The sequence below is a fragment of the Gavia stellata genome, chromosome 6 (assembly GCF_030936135.1).
Source record: "Gavia stellata isolate bGavSte3 chromosome 6, bGavSte3.hap2, whole genome shotgun sequence".
Lineage (NCBI taxonomy): Eukaryota > Metazoa > Chordata > Aves > Gaviiformes > Gaviidae > Gavia > Gavia stellata.
This window is the reverse complement of record NC_082599.1, coordinates 56,424,017-56,441,154: the sequence shown is the minus strand read 5'-3', so window position 1 is coordinate 56,441,154 and position 17,138 is coordinate 56,424,017. Positions and strand designations below refer to the sequence as shown.

The 17,138-nt window shown below is 37.6% G+C and overlaps 1 protein-coding gene across 2 annotated transcripts in view; it reads right to left on the bottom strand.

Annotated features, from left to right (window-relative positions):
* Window positions 1–1,567: 1,567 nt before the first annotated feature.
* The window catches only part of RALA (RAS like proto-oncogene A), a 29,688-nt gene continuing 14,117 nt past the window's right edge, over window positions 1,568–17,138 (bottom strand). For both annotated transcript variants that reach the window (XM_059819122.1, XM_059819123.1), the window contains exons 2-5: window positions 10,976–11,130; window positions 9,939–10,147; window positions 6,189–6,363; window positions 1,568–3,526 (exon numbers count right to left, since the gene is read on the bottom strand). In XM_059819122.1, coding sequence (XP_059675105.1) covers window positions 3,404–3,526; window positions 6,189–6,363; window positions 9,939–10,147; window positions 10,976–11,089 — 621 coding nt within the window. In that variant the 5' untranslated portion in view covers window positions 11,090–11,130 and the 3' untranslated portion in view covers window positions 1,568–3,403. The remainder of the gene's footprint in view (window positions 3,527–6,188; window positions 6,364–9,938; window positions 10,148–10,975; window positions 11,131–17,138) is intronic.

The window sequence follows — 17,138 nt, the reverse complement described above, 5'->3', positions numbered from 1 at the left end:
TAAATGACTGGGTATGTTTTCAAGTTAAAAATCACAGCCAAAAATTGGCAAGAGCAAGGCTGGAAAGAAATACAGTTTATGCACATGACTATCTATGCATCCACGTGGCTGGAAGAGCCAACACATCTGACAATAATGGGAGAAAGTTTAGAAGTAAAGGTGCACTGTTAGCTTTCCCTATTCAGTTCTCAATTGCTGTAGGCTCAGTCTTACCTTCTGATCCAGCGCTGGTACAGATAAATGCATTACATACATTCATGTAATAGCAGCTGTCTCTCTGCATTTTGCATTGGACTATAATCATGTAGAGACCATCTACCCTCTGAGACCCTGGAAATGGAGAATCATTACAAAGCTTGGTGTCCCAAAAAGGAACCCAGGATTTTCAGTATGCCCATTTCACATATTAATAGATAAAATATTTGGCTCCTGCAGATGAATACAGTGAGCATAAGGCTCAGATATGGAACATATTTTACTGCATTATGATTGCCACTGGAGTTGGCAGAGGGGTCATTCTGCATGCTCCTCTGATGTTAACAAGGTCTCTATGAATAGGAAAGTGCTTCCTGCACACTGTCACACTGCTTCAAAATAGTCAAAGCAAGCTGCTGGATGCTATGATTGTTGAGCTATTGTATGCTCATCAGGAGGCTACAGAAACTACCAAATAGACCACAGATTTCTTAGCCAATATTTTTGAAAGTCAACTGAGTTTTTAAAGCTACAAGAATCTATAGAAAAAGATAGAGTTAGTATAAGAATTCAATATTAGTTTCATACATAATGGAAGACTGAACTTTATAGCTTGTTTCAAATTAAGGTGTCTTTCTCTGGTCTGCAGTTTTACAATGCAATGCATTTCACAAAAGGTAGCAATAGTACTGCCAGCGTGTTAGGCTGGCTTGGAGGGAAATACCATGGAAGGCTTTGATCCTGCCAGGGTAAGAAAGTATCTTCAATTTCTTGGAGGAGAAACAGGGGAGGAAAAATGCTCTCAGGCACAGAAGCACTCTGAGCAGACAGATCTAGGAGTTTCAGACACAGAAGTAGGCTAAACCAAACAATCCTCTATGATGCAAATGTATCACTCAATTTGGACAACTCTCTCAATATGTACCCAAATCCTATATACACAATTCAAGCTATATTCACTGCAGGTTGTAGAAGCACACTTACCTTCTCCCTGAGCATGCTAAAAGAAAATGACTTAGAACCCACTTTTATTTTATTATTATTTAAAACTTGTTTGTTTTTTAAAATCTCACTTTCCATTCTTATGGAAAAATACTGCTGGAACAAGCATACCTTGGTTTGTCAGTTTTCTGATATTCTTTGTTACAGCAAGTAGGGATAAATTAGCTCTGGATATAAGGTAGAACACGCGTAGTCTCAGCTTTTACAAAGTGGCTTTTTATCAGACTGATTAGGTTTAATCTCCAAATTTGTTCACACACACAGAAAAGGCTTCTGGATTATTGAGGTTTAACTGCTTGACAACTAGCATCAGCTGCAGTAAAGTTTATCAATAATATAGTTACCAATTAACACTGCACAAGCATTTAAAAAAATGGAAGTTTATTCATCTTTCAATGGCTCAAATAGCAAATAAAAGGACAGGATAAGGCATCAGCCAAGACAAGTTTCATGTGTCCAGTGGCTTCATAACACCTCAGTGCCCAGTATACAGGTTCCAAAGCAAAGTCACAACGTTAGTGGTTAGACTCCCTGGCTAAATAGACCCAAATGAGTACACAGTAAGATGAAGACTGGCTTATTTGCCGTAGTTACATGAGTAACTTTAATTCTGCACTTGGCAGTCTACTAAATGCACATACAAAATTCCTATTGATAAATATTTAACATGACAAATATAACTTCTAAGACTTGAGTCCCTAAAATGTCTGTTAGCATGAAAGTTAAATATTTGTTACCTAGTTTGCTTGAGCACATTTTAAACTGTCAGTTATAGGCTTACACATGTATAAAAAGTATAACAGTTTGTGGAATTGATCTAGCCTGTCTTACACCAGAGGAGTCCAAAACCCTTGAACATTCTGGTATATTTTTAGTTAAGATGCAGCATACTAACCGTGTGCTAGTATTCTTGCTGTTCTGAAGCAACTGAGGCAATACGTTTTGTTTGGAGATTTTGGATGCACATGGTAAATGTTTCTGTATTGCAAAGCATGTCTGATTGCTTAATATCAACATTAACTAGAAAAAGTAGCTACAATGTTACCCATTTGAAAAATCAACATAAACTAGACTAAACAGTACAAAACCTGCAAAGAGCTTCAGCATAACACACCATGTTCCCATAGCTGAGTATTAGGAACACAAAAGAAATTAACTGATGACACCAGAATTTCCTGGACAACATCTTAACTCAAAACACATTAGCACTACTGAATCAGCTCCACTCCACCCAACTCCAGGGAGTTGAAACCCAAGGAACATCTAGACAAAAATCTACTTGCAAAAGGGAAGGTTCAAGGTATCAGCACGTTAAGTTTTAAACAACCATTCCAGGCTTAGATGTGCCATAGGCTTATGATTTCAGTCTAACATGTATTCTGACCTTTTTGTTTTAAGATACCATGTCGTTTACTAAGTTACAGATGACCAAATATGCTCTGTATTATTCACAATACCAGAGTATGGCACACATTTAAAGAACAGACACTGCTAGCAGACAGCTAGTTCGCGAAATCATTCACATAACTGCACTCCACAGAGAAGGCAGTCTCACACTGATGCTCAGGGACAGTCTCCATGCAACAGAGTTGAAAATACACCCTTGATTAAGCAACCTGCTATGTTTAGGTTTTAAAATTAAGGCATATTCAAATGTTTCAATGTAAAAGATCACATCACTCTTCTAGGTTAATCAGATAATGCAGAACCACATATAATTCTCCCCAGTATAACTGTTCGCATATACATTATTCTTTCCTAATTTGCATGACTCCATGGCAAAACAACTGCATACCGCTTTGTTAGGTATCATGTTCACAATTGTAATTTTCAAGGCAACAAAAGACAAGATGAATTGACAATTACCAGTGATAAAAAAGTATGCTTTACAAGAACCCACGAAGTAATACTTCCCCCCCTCTGTCCACTATTAAAGAAAAGACTGCCTATGAAACACTACATTCAGAAGAAATGTGAGAAGGTAGGCAATTATGAAATGGACTGAACTTTGCTTCTCTCGAAGCCACATCATTTTTTTTTTTCAGTGAATTTGACTTTCAGTGCAGCTCCAATTCATGCTTTTAGTGGTACATTACAATTTCCAACATGTTAGAGTAATTTCAGTCACTTGAGCCTTCAATGGCATGCTTATAAATTATGGGTTTTATTAGTATGGTCAGGGTAGGAAAGGAATTCAGGGTTTTGATTATAAAATGCAACATCTTTCTCTGATCCTCTTAGCTAGGCTTTTTCTTTTCTTCTTCCCATTCTTTTCTTTGCTGTCTTCCATTTTTCTGGCTCTAATTTCTCTCATTAAATCGAAAAACACCTAAAAAAAGATGTAATAACGTAAATGCAAAAACAGTCGGACATATGAGTTTATTTAAGCTTTCACCGATACCCATTTCAATTGGTTAGAATCAAGTCAATTCTATGCAACCAGTTTGAGCAAACAAATAATAATCCAACAAATCTTTCACTGGTTTTGAAGGCCAAGTTCATACGATGCAATCCTGCATCTTTCATGGTACCATAACGTTCCCCTGTCTTCTGATATTTGCTTATGAATCCCGTCAGACAATTTTCCACAAGGATTGAAACAAGAGTCTCATCGCTGGCCAAGATTTAAATATATTATCTACATCTTACTGAGGAGACTCAAGGAAATCAGTTTACATTTCTAGTATTTTCAGTGATGAGCTGTAAAGGCTGAAAAAGTGCAACATCCAATTCTAGAAACATTAACAGAGCAGTAGCATACACTGAACATTTTGTGACTAGTATGTCCCATGATGCAAATCCAAACACAAAGTGACAGGGGGCAGGAAATCAGCATTTCCTTTAAAACAAAGTTATCAATCATACAACTACAAGAACAATTTTTTAGACCAACTGCCATATTACAATCTCAAAAGTACATATGAACTTGATTTTCATCAAGTGAAGTGGTTTAGTAGGAAACAAAAATGGCAGAGGTGGATATACACCAATGACTGGTTTAAGAGAGCCTACCATTACTTAAGGCTTTATGATTGGACTGCTTAAAGCTACTCTATTAATTTGAAAAGCAGATCTTGACTTGCAGGAGGCTACAGCAAATAATCATTTAATCTTTATAATTTTATTGTAGCAAATCAGCTGAGCATTTCTAATACTTTTCTCTCTCAGGAGATGTTCTTTAGACCTATGTCAGGGGACTTGATCCATTTCTGAGAAACATGGACAGTGCAGGGGCTGAAAAGCTCCTCTACAGAGCTCAGGAGGTTTTTATTTGCAATGACACTAATCTTCTATCAACTGCAGCAAAAACATCAACCTTCATTACACAGGATTCAAGGAAAATCAATGTAACTAAATATTTCTATCAAGAAATAAGATTGCCTTTAGATTTCTAAATGTGCACTAAGTTACTTGCTTGTACTTAAATCTGTGCTAATGGTATGATGCAACTGTCAACTTGCTTAAGTACTGATACTGTACTACAGTATTTTATCTGCCTGGGGTACATAACCTTCTGAGAAGATGCTTAGTGGGTCACCTTTACTAAAGTGAGTGGAAGCTAACTGTGTTTTCCCCAACTGACCAAACTCACTATTCTGGAATTCAGAGAAGCCAAATTTCTTATAGAATAGCAACTTAAGTTCACATAACAAACCTCATAACTTCAGATGCTCCAAGTAACTAAGAATACCTGATATTTACTAGTGCCAAAGTCTCATTTGTGGACTATCAAACCTTAATTCTACATGATACATGCTAATCTGGATCCATAACACCACCAGCTCCAAAAAGAAACTTGGAGCTCTGTAGTAGCCTACCATGTGTGTGCAAAAGCTCTTGATTAGAGAGCTATTAAAATTATATACATGCACTTTTTTCCCAGCTGCTAAAGGATGGTGAAGTAGATTCTGAAGAACTAGAAATTTCTACATGACTGTAATAGATGGATGTTAACTACAGTCATCCACCAAAACTAAAAGATGTACTAGTTTTTATAATAAAATATCAAAGCTGTATTCAACAAGACTGAGTTATGCTGCATTTAATTGACTTAATTTTCTCTACAGAACAACATAAAGTTCTTACTGTAGTACTGAACAATCAATTTCTTCAGGAAGACAACTGACAGGAGACAGCAGTCAAGATGTTATTGCAAAACAGAGCTCACATTACACCTTTCATGCTGAAGTTGACAGCTCATACATAAGGATTTACCCATTAGAGAATTTTTCAATGGGTGATCAAGTCTGTCAATAGCTCTGAAAGGAAAAGTCGGCACATTGAACTAAACTACTTATTTCTTTTGCTACACATCTGTTACTCTTGCAGTCTACAAGGCTGAGAGTTATTCTGAAATCTGTATTCCAAGAACTGCTGTCTTTTAAAGTTATAGCTGAAATACTTAGAACTAATCAATAACTTTTCTTCTTGGAGACAAAGAGTCTGCATCTCTTATATCATCACCTTCTGAACCAGGTTTTATCCCTGAAAACTCATGAGGCACTTCCAGGCTCTTCAAAGCTTAACAGGGTTCAACCATTCTTCAAAGCAACACATAACTAGGCATCTGGTTAGATGAGGGTAGAGAGGGCTCCACTCCCTCCCTTACCTACTTTTGTAAGCTGTTTTATTCTGGTTGAGGATCAGGCAACATTCCTCACTGTTCAGAAGCAGATTGTCTTCTAGTTATAGAAAATACAGTAAGAAGCCTAGGCCAAAATAGCTGCCTTGAGAAATTTTTAATGAAATAAGGTCTTGTATAATGACTCCTTGCAGAATAGCATGGGATAAATGTGCTATGCTTAACATTTTCACTGTTCTACATGAAGTCACCCAGTCATGCACTCATCACAAGCTAAGTGAGAAAAGTATTTGATTCAAATTTCACACAAAAATGCTAAAATAATGAACATATCGAGTATGACCCATGAAAAAGAGGTGTAAGTAAAAACTGACTGAGAGATCCTTTGTATTAGGAGGCCAGTTATTACCTTGTCAACATTAGCTCGTGTTTTTGCAGAAGTTTCCACATAGTTAACATTCCACTGATCAGCTCTGTTTTTTGCTTCCTCTACAGAAACTTGTCTTTTATCTTCCAAATCTGATTTGTTACCAACTAGCAAAAAAGGAACATTCTCATCTTCTTTTACTCTTAAGATCTGTTCCCTGGAGGGAAAAAAAAAAAAGGGAAAAGAAGAATTAAGCATTGCATGAAGTACTATTCTTAGAACACAAAAAGAACTCGGACTAAATACTCTTCCATCTTACAGTGAAAACCCACTTATTCCTTTTATGAAGCTTATGTAACAGTAAAATTTTAAACCTCATTATGACATTACACAGACTGAAGACAGAGACAGAGAACTAGTTCTCCAGGAAGGAAGGAGGTGAGTCAGTAAGAAATTTAAAAAGTAAAAAAGGATTGGTTTAGGTGAGAATTTATATTAGTAAGTCATTCCTTTTACTAAAGGTGTGACTTGAGAGCATTTACCATTGCCTTTGTATCAGTATTTGTGATTGCCATTTTTAAGCTACCCAAACATCAGTTTTGCACTAGATTTTTTCCCTAATAAAACGCATGTGCCATTTTTAAAGCAGATAAATGATCAGCAGCATACCAAGAGAAAAATCTCTTCCTTTCAGGACTCTTTCTGAAGTCAATTATATTCAGTCTCTGCAGAGATCTTCATTCAGTTATAAAAGCCAGCGTACAGATACAAGTTGTACCTGCGTCAGATTTTTAAGGACAAACCCTTCTACTGTTTTAAATGCTAGGATGAAGGGTTTAAAGTTGTAAATAAAACTCAGTACTACAAATGGTTTGGCACATAAGTCTTTAACACTGAAAAAAATAAAAATCAAAGTTTTCCTTTGTCTCAGAAAGGAGTACAAAGTTAGTAGTGAAATGCAGTCCTTTATTGTGGAGCAATTTTTGAAAGATTGACAAAAAGCACAGAGAAACAAATTCCATTTGCTGGCTAAGGTGAATCATATTGCCAGATTTAAAGTTGAATGGAGAGAAGCTGAAGAGAGTTAATTAATTGTTATTCTGAAGGGCCTTGATTTGGTGTACAGCAGGATCCTCCTGCTGTTAGAAAAAGCTCTGAATAGCATGCAGTCTTGTGAAGGAAGTCTACTCACTGGGCTGAGAAACTGCAGATAGCCCATACTTTTTTTTTAAATCAACAAACATGTATTTGAGGCAGCTTGTAAGACCACATTCATCTCTGAGGTGTAATTAAAGCACCATTCCTCTTCTCCCTCAAATATCAATGCAAATGTTTTAACAGGGTCTGCAGCTATCCAAAAGTAGTTTGAATAGTCAGTGGATTAGGAAGGGTGTCCAGAATGAAACTTAAGTGTGTCACTGCAGTATCTGTGCAAATAAGACTCCTGCTAACAACTAGTAGCTTTCAACACTAATTGTTCAGGCGATGCCAAACAATTTCACCATGTAAAGAGTTAATCTAGCAGCAATCCAGATACCAATATTCTCCTTTGAGCCCTCTCTGAAAACTGGTATCTCCTAAACAAGGAATATCTAATTAATGATATGCCAGCTTGAAATTTAGAACTTGAAAAATTGTTAGAGCCAGAGTACTTCTACTCGACACAAGACCATATTTTATCAAACTGCCTTTCAAATATTGAAAAGTTTAGTCATTGCAGGTCTGCTTTCTATTAAAGAAAAGTTAGTTGGAGCAATGGCATTTCAGAGCACAACAGGAACCCCATCAAAGACACCGAATAGCAGTAAACAGCTCTCCTGTTGGAGTTTTGCCATTCCAGCACAGCAAAGTTTCATGGAAACAATCAAACATCCAAATTCTTCTTGTCACTTTCTTTCATATCTGTCTCTTAAGTAGTATTTTCTCAGGCTGCTCGACACCAAAGGTATTTTAACTTGTACCTTCGAGAGATACTGGTTACTTGTACACAGAGCAGAAAGAATGTAATTTCTGAGTTACACTTTAGCATTTAGGCTTCCACAGTTTCAAAGGCAACCTGAAAGGCACTTTCAGATTTAGATGGGGAGAGTTTTAATCTCTTCATTGAAGGGATTTTTTTTTCTTCCCTTTTTGCTGTTTCAGCATGCATATTGTCAACACTCACCTTTGCTGGAAAAGTAGGACTTCCTCTAGAACCACAGAAGATCATGTACTTTGAAGCATTAACAGGATTTTAAACAGATTTGAATAGGTCATTTTGCACTCTAGAGGAGCTCAGCTATACTAAATAGTCCTCCAGTATTGACAATACCTAGCATAAGCCTGCAAACCAATCAAGGCCTGCCCCTGTCTCCCTCTCTCTCTCAAAATAAACACACACACACACAGAGACAAATAAAAAAAACACCTTAAGAGGAAAACCTCACTTTTTCCCTTCTCCATACCCTCTTCCCCCTCCCTCAGAGATATTAAATATGTTTTGATACTTAGTGCTAAGTTGAACTATGACAGCATGTCTGAGAAGCCTTATGCCTTATTTCAGTGGGATGCAGATAATTTCTTTTTATATTTGTTTCCTTACTTCTATCTCAAAAGTTATGTCCTCTCCTACTTCACTACCCTTTAAACTGGTAAAAAATTTTTTCTGGTCTCTTGTCTTTTTTTAACACAGTCATGAGTGATTTAAATAGGCTTTATGCCTCAACCAAAATGAAACACCTGTAATATACTGCTGCCTGTTTAATAGTCTCTTACCATTATAAGGCTTTTAATATGCTGCATGCCCGAAAAGCATGTTAAAAACCCTATCCTGTTAAATCTTTACTACACCAGAAAGATCCAGTCCAAAATTTTGTTTTTTACCATGTTGCTCCCTATTAAGCAAAATACCAACTTTGATGTGAAGGGTAAATGCTATGTAGACCTCTATGCAGAACTTTTGTCTTGTAAATGAAAAAAATTGCATCAGTATCTCTTACAGAGAAAAATTCCATCTAAGCAAAACTGAAGGGACAGATTTACAGCAGGCCTTTACAAAAAATGCATAGCTACTATAGAATATTCAAAGATATTTCTCATCACTGTTGTTCATAAAAATCACCTTCAAGAGGTAGAAAGATTTGTTGTTGATACTACACATTTCACTCTCCCAGAATACAATGCGCATATGTCACAGTGCCCAAGACTTTGCAGACAGACATCACCAGACACCGTTCCTCTGCAGTTTTCAACTGGAATCCGGTCACATCATCTTTGTAACTATGAAGTATTCTAGCATAAAACAGCTGGATGTGCTACAGTTGCCCTTTTGTTCCATATGGTGTTTCACAGGTTAAAAGAAACACAACATAATCCTCTATATGAAGAAAGAACTAAAAAAAGACAACTCTGGGGAGTGTACAGTATCGTACATACATTACATGTAACCCTACAGTATAAGCAATTTTTCTCAGATCCATCACTTTGGATAGCAGTATGCCTACTCACAAATACGGCTTCTTAGCACAAGTGCCAAGCAAAACTGATTTACAAAGGGCAGGAGCCTTCTGAACATTGCTATGTATCTGCTCTGTGGCAATAGCCTTTTTGGTATTCAGCAGCACAGCAGCAAAGATATCTGAAGTGGTACAGATAGCAAAGGCATGGCTAGGCATCTGTTCAAGACATTATGTGACTACAGTAAGTGCTGTCACCTAATCTGGACTATCATAAGGATATTACAAAACAAAAAACAAACAAATCACTTGTAATTATCTCACTGTAATTAGAATAATTATCTTGCCTTGAACTTACCTGAAGTCTGCAGTTGCTGCAAAGGATTCCAGTTCTGTAATAGAGAAGACACAAAGAAAGCCTTCTCCACTTCGGAAGTAGTTGTCTCGAATTGCAGCATAGTCCTCCTGCCCTGCTGTGTCCAATATATCAATTTGGACTTCTTCCCCATCCAGAACCACCTTTTTCCTGTAGCTGTCTGCTTTGGTGGGCTCATAATCTTCAACAAACTAGAAAAAAACTTTATGGTATAAAATCATTCCTGTACAAGGCAAATGCTTCTATTAACATATAAGGATATAACAAACAACTTATATGGTTACAGTAACTAATAAGTAAGCATATGTATTTAGGCTATGTGAAGTACTCAAGTGATTCATAGTTAAAGCAGGCTCTCCATCAGCCCAAACAGTTTATAGGTTTTTGCTTTCTTCAGCTATTACAAGGAAATTTTAGTGGTAACTGCAAAACATCAATGTCGGTGCACTACCCAAACCCCTGCTTCTGGTCAAGCACAACATCTGGCTGCATTCCATTATGCTATCAGGCAGTCCTGACTTTGAATATATTTAGTATCAATTTTTAAAGAACACTGAAGCTGTAACTTCTGCCTGGTTATTAAAAGAATGACTTTTGCTGAAAAAAGTAAGGAAATAATAAACAGATTTTCTTTCCTCTCTTCAACAGCAGCATAAAAAACACGGAAAAAAAAGATCAGTCACCTTTTCAGGCATCATGCAACTCACCTAAGCGAAGCAGCTTTCAGCTATAACACCTAAATAAGTTCTAATAGATCTAGTGAACAATGACAAAATATACTGATAATATGACAGAGTATCTAATTGCTTAGAAGTCTGAAAAATGCAAAATTATACCTTTACAGGTATCTCTAGAGGGCAAGTCACTAATCTGAAAATACTTTTGTTCAATTTAATCACTGACTTTCATACCACATCATATACATTTATATCCTTTCAGAAACTAACTGTACTAATGAGAGCTTAAAGAACACTATGTAGCAGACATGTCCCGAGATAATTTTTAGCGCAGATTCTTACCTCGTCATACATAAACTGTAGTGTTAAAGCAGATTTTCCTACACCACCGCTTCCCACCATGATGACTTTGTGTAAAGCCAATGAATTTTGTCCTTTAGGCTTATTTGCTGCCATCTTTGGACTGCAGAAAATTCACAGGTATAAAGTGAAAAAATCTAGAAGAAAAATATTGCTTCATTACTTTTCTTTTCCTTTGCCCATACGCACTGTTTAAATTGGATTTGTTTTAAATCCCTACATATTTAAGGACTTAGCTTTCACCAAAGATAGCAGAACTGAGATTATCTGCTTTTTCACCGGAAGCCATTCCACAAATTACACTGAGCTCATCTTTTTTGTAGCATGAGCAAAGAAACCTTCACCATTTGGAAAGGGCACAAGTGAGTTCACGGCATCCAACAATTAAGAGAAAAGATTTACATTTTGGTATGCAGTGTTTTCTTGTAGAGACACAGTATTTGTCAAGAACTCTTGTTAGTTTACTAAGCAAGAATTGAAAAAGGAAGTCACAGTGAGTCAACATCATGCAAGAAAACATGAGATATGACAGCTGCAGGGGAAAGAAAACAGACATTTGAAGGAATTTCCAGCTTAAATAGCAAGCACCAAGACACAGCAGCAGCAAGGATTAGCTAGTGTACTTTTTCAGAGAAAAGCTAGCAAATGTGTCACTTAAAACCTAAAAATACCCAGTTTCAGTAAGTCAATCAGGATCTGAAAGAATAATCTAGTTTACGCAGAGTGGAAAGATTCAACTTGCCTTCCCAGGCTACAAATGCCGTTATTCCGTATATTTGAAATCGTTGTCTCAGTCCCACCACTGCTTGCTCAAACACAAATCTGCATCTCACCCAATACCAAAGGGCTCTATGACAGTTAATCCACATACAGTCTACTGTGCATGTGCACATGTATGAAAAGTAACAATCCCATTAGCTGTTTTAAAATCATGTTATAGTTTTAGGTCTCCAACTATTATCTTAGCACACCTTTGTTTCATTGCCTACCTACCAACAGTAATATAACACAAATACTGTTATACAAAGGCAGAGTATCTTGTCTGCTTGCGCAGTTCTTAAGACACAGGAAAGTCACTGCACAGTGACAGAACGTACCCTCCTCCAGAGATTTAAGGTCAAAACAAGCACTGATGTAGATGTCATTGCATTTTTTGGACGTTACAGAAGATGTAAACACAGGAGACATCTATAGTAGCCTAGAACCAAATGCAACTTAGATTTTAATTAGAAAGCTTAAAAAGAGCACATTCACACGGCAGCACAGTTTAGTTATACAGAACTATCAAACAATAATACAGCGTAGTAAGGAGACACCGTTACCTCATTACCTTTGCCCATCACGATCATTTGACAATCTCACACTAAAAATCACATCCTCCTGTGTAATGAATCACCCTTGTGTGCAGCTTAAACAGTCAGAATGTGAAGCATGATGATTTTCTTAAAACTGGTATCAAAATCCCTAGTTGAAGACATGCACTAAGGTTTTGTTAGCAGTGAGGCAGTTAAGTGTAAAAGCATGCTGACTGAAACTTCGTTAGAGATTAAGCCAATCCTTCCTAGAATTACTAAATAAATAAAAAGGTGTACTGCTTTTGGCTGGGATAGAGTTAGTTCTCTTCAGAATAGCTCCTATAGTGCCATGGTTTGGATTCGTGATGAAAACAGTGATGATAACACACAGATGTTTTCACTATTACTGAGCAGTGCTTACACAGTGTCAAGGCCTTTTCTGGTTCTCACGCTGCCTTGCCAGCGAGTAGACTGGGGGTGGGCAAGCAGTTTGGAGGGACACGGCTGGGACAGCTGACCGAAGGGATATCCCATGCCATAGCTTAGCAATAAAAGCTAACAGGGAAGTTTGCCAGGGCTGTCATTACTCAGAAGACTGGCTGGGCATTGCTCAGGTAGTGGCAAACAATTATTTTATTTTCACTACTTGTTTTTCTTGGGTTTGTTTGTTTAACTTATTAAATTGTCATTATCTCAACCCACAAGTTTTCTCACTTTTACCCTTCTGATTCTCTCCCCCATCCCAATGGCAGGGGGGAAGCGAGCAAGCAGCTGTGTGGTGCTTAGCTGCCTACCAAGGTTAACCCACAAGCTATATGAAAAACTCTCTGGATCACATCCGTAACAGTACCCATTCTGCTGTCAAAGAATTCTGAAAATGCAATTGAAAATTAAGTCACTCAACTTGTTTTCTCCGGAAAGGTTATCCAAGTGAAATAGGCATAAGCAGTTATAGACATGTAGCAGAGAAACTTAACATTATGTTAAAGTTCTTTTAAAAAGGAGATGGATGAGAACAAAAAAACATTTCTGTTGTGGCCATCATGACTTAAAAAGAACGATTGCTTTCTTTTTACTCAAGAGGGAGTACAAGAACATGAAAATAGCTCCAAGCTATGTGTACATTTTCAACCTACTACACTGCATTTTGCACCACTCCTCATTGTTTTGTCTTTGCACTTTTCTCGTAAAAGGAAAAACATACCCCGAAAGTCATGCTTACTTGTTTTTATATTACTTGTCTGAAATACATACTAAAGAAAATTCCTCTGAATTCCAGTCATCAACTGACAACAGCTCAGTTTGACAAGTTTAGATTACAATACATACTCTCAGAAGCACAGAAACTGATGCACTCGTATACCTGGATATGGCCTATACTAACCTTACTAAGTAACAAAAGACTGTTCTTCTATAAGCACTGGAACAAGCCCAAATTCAGCAAGACCTCTGACAGGTAAGTTTGTGCAAAAGCAATACTACAATCTGAAAAAATTCAAATACACAATAGTAATGTTTCACTGTAATATTTGTTGTAAGTTAACCTACAGCCTTTAAGTAGATTAAGCAATGTGAAAATTCTTATTTTACTGGAAGTTGCAATTCAACAAGTATTGTCCCAGTGTGACAAAGAGAAGCTGCCACTTTTTGTACTTTGTGCAACAGTTGACACATACTTGAAAACCCAAAACAACAATGTCCAACCAATAAGATCCTTATAAATAATCACATTAGTGATGATGCTCCTTTTCACTGAAAATTCTTTAGCCAGAAAGACTTTCTGGCAGCCAGTCATTTTAAGAAGCCTTGATAACATCCTTTTGAAGAAGCATAAGAGATTGAGTCAAAGAAACTCGGAATTAAAAAAACCTGACCCAACCAGTCAAAGCAGTATCCTGAGTCATCAAGTCATCAATAACTGTCAGCAAACAACATTCCAGTAAGATACTGAAGATAGCAAAACTTCATGCTACCACAGACTTCAAATCTTAAAGATAAGCTTGTCATAAATACTCTGCCCCATTTTGTAGTGGGAGGAGGCTCAGGGAGGTCAGTTTGCTCTCAAGTTCTTCACAATCCAATCAAGATATAAGGCTGGCAAAATTCAGGCCTGCTGAATGGTAGACAGTGTGAAAAGAGAGAGAAATAAGTTACAAAGTAAGCACAATCTGATACTGTGCAAATGACACTCAATCCAGAGAGACTGCTTCTGAGCAAGTGTTCTACTAGAGGAGAAAGACCTTGAAAGTGGCAAGTTTTAAGCTACTGCCACATAATTCTACCTGTTTCAGTCTGCTTTCAAAAAGCAAAAGAGGAATATCGATTCCAATTTTAACAGTAAAGCACCTGAGATGAAGTTTCATGCAAAGTAAGTTTTTCCACCCTTAATTTATGTAGCCTGACTTATGAAAATAAGTAGTATCAATTTGGGTCATACCTAGTTTCTGAATTGTCCTACTTTATAATTATGATAAAACTGACAGAGACTGAGAAGAACCCTATGCTATGAAGCTCAAAAAAGCATACTTTCATATTGTGTGTACTGGTTTGGGTTTTTTTTTTTCAGTCTTCACAGTGCAAGATTGTTTGGGGGTCAGAAGATAAACACAGGCCTATGCTGCAGTAGAATCCCATGTCACCCCACAGCAGAGAGGTTCACACAGAGCTAAGCAGGGTGTTGTCAATAGCTGTATAATCCATTTATACAGGTCAGCTTTTTACCACACCCATTGGTAATCCCCATCACAGCAATACAGCTGATGACATATGAAAGTTTATTTTTAAACAGTTTTGTGTAGTCCAACAAGTTGAAGGGAAGTGAAAGCTTTACTGGCTGAACAACATAGTGCGATACCTTCACTCGGAAGGGCGAGAGCATTGTCTAACCACCACGCTATGGATCACTCCTCAACTCTGCTGCAGATGAACTCCTAGGAAACTGCCCTTTTCCAACACGCTTCAGCAGGTAAGAGCACAAATGAATCTCAGCAGCTGCTCTGTCAAAGTAAGAGGTTCTCAAAGCTCCTACAGCTGCTAATTGCCTCCTTGCAGATAATCACCCCCACAATTTTGTCCTCCATTTAATGGCAGGCTTCCACTTGGAGCCAGGATCATTTTTGTAGAGCCAGGTTAGGGAGTGATTAGATTAAATCGGAAAAACTGCAGGACTAGGAATTATAATTTACGTTAGCATCAGCAATGGTATCTTGTCCAACAGTCTAGGCATCTACCTGGTCAACGAAAATATGAGTATGTAGCTAAATAATTTTTAAGATCAATTTAAGATCATCAAATTGCAACAGCAATTTGTAGCTGGAGTTGTAAAACTGTTGCCTATCAAGAGTGACTGGCTTCTACCTGTATCAACACTAACTTCTCTAGAGTTTGACACCTTACATAGCAGGTTCTCTGTGTAAAAAATACAATGGATACAAAGTCCCCAATGGATTCAAACACAACATTTAGCTCCACCCAGCAGGGGAGCAAGCTGGAGAGCGTTCCTGTCATGGCACTTGGACGAGGTAAGCATCATGCTAACTTCTGCATAAAGTCTCAGAGGACATCATGGTTATCCAGATCCACAAGAGCAGGGAAGATGATCAGGTGCCAGCAATAAGAGGTTTTCATCTCCAGGGACAGTGTTTTCAGGGAAGATATCTTTGCAAATACACAGTAGGGAAGAAAAAAGAAAAAAGTAGGAATCTTTGGTCTCCCCACTACATTAGCCTTTATTTTGTCCTCCCACCTACCTCTTCAGCCCAATAAATTGAGACCTAAAAACATGCTTTTGGGTGAAAAAACCTTATATCCTTTTTATCCCCTAACTCATATTGCCTATCTGATCAAATTCAGAAGGCTCCTCTTAAATGGTCCTATTTCTCAGATGATGTTTTCTTACAGACTAACTTGCTCCAGAAGTTAATCAAAGCATGCTTCCTTACAGATCTGTGCAATTTGTCCTCTGCATTCCTCCTCAACACAATAATCCCAACATTCATACACTAAAAGGGAGCAAAAAAGTGGCCAACAGAGTAGCTGTGTACCAGTCCAAACAGGGCAACAGACATCCAGCTCAGATTGCTTCCTCTCCTTTACAGGGAGCACTGGTACAGATTCCTCTTTCTTTAGCCAGCAGCACGTATTCAGGAAACTTACGGGAACAATCATATCCAAGACACCTAAACCTCCATCAAAATGTACCCAAAACTGGCCAACAGGCCAAAAATTAACAGAGAACAGAGCATATGATCAGAGTCATTTTCTTAAAGAATGTGACTAAAAGCAGTCAGCAGCTACTCAGTCCATTTTGATCCCCTGGAGTCTCATAAATGTAAGGTCAATGAGAGAAGACCAGGGAAGGAGAAGCATTACACCGAAGTCACATCATTACAGGCACAAATTCAGCTGGCATCTTCTGCAGCACTACACATAAAGCTGAATGCAGGCTTTGTGAAAATGCAGTTGTTCTTAACAGGAGGACTTTGATTTGCTGCAGGCATTTGTTTGAAGGGGACTAGTTAAACATAGCTTTGTGTTTAAAAATAGTTGGAGCAGTTAGTACAGTAGATTCCAGTTAATAAGCAGAGATAGTGGTGCCTTTCTTCAAAATAATTTCTCATATTGTTACTTTTATAGCCTTCATAAAACTATGACATCAAAACCGTATTCCAGTTCTTTCGTTTCCTTTAAGATAAGATTACACAAAGATTTGCAAGACTGTCATATTAACCTCATTACCCACTCACTTATGATGAGTAACTTTCTTCCCTGAAGACTGTTTTATCTAATGAGCATCAATTACAACCAGTAGCTCATGCATCACAGCACCTGCTTTTACTCTGTTTTTTAAC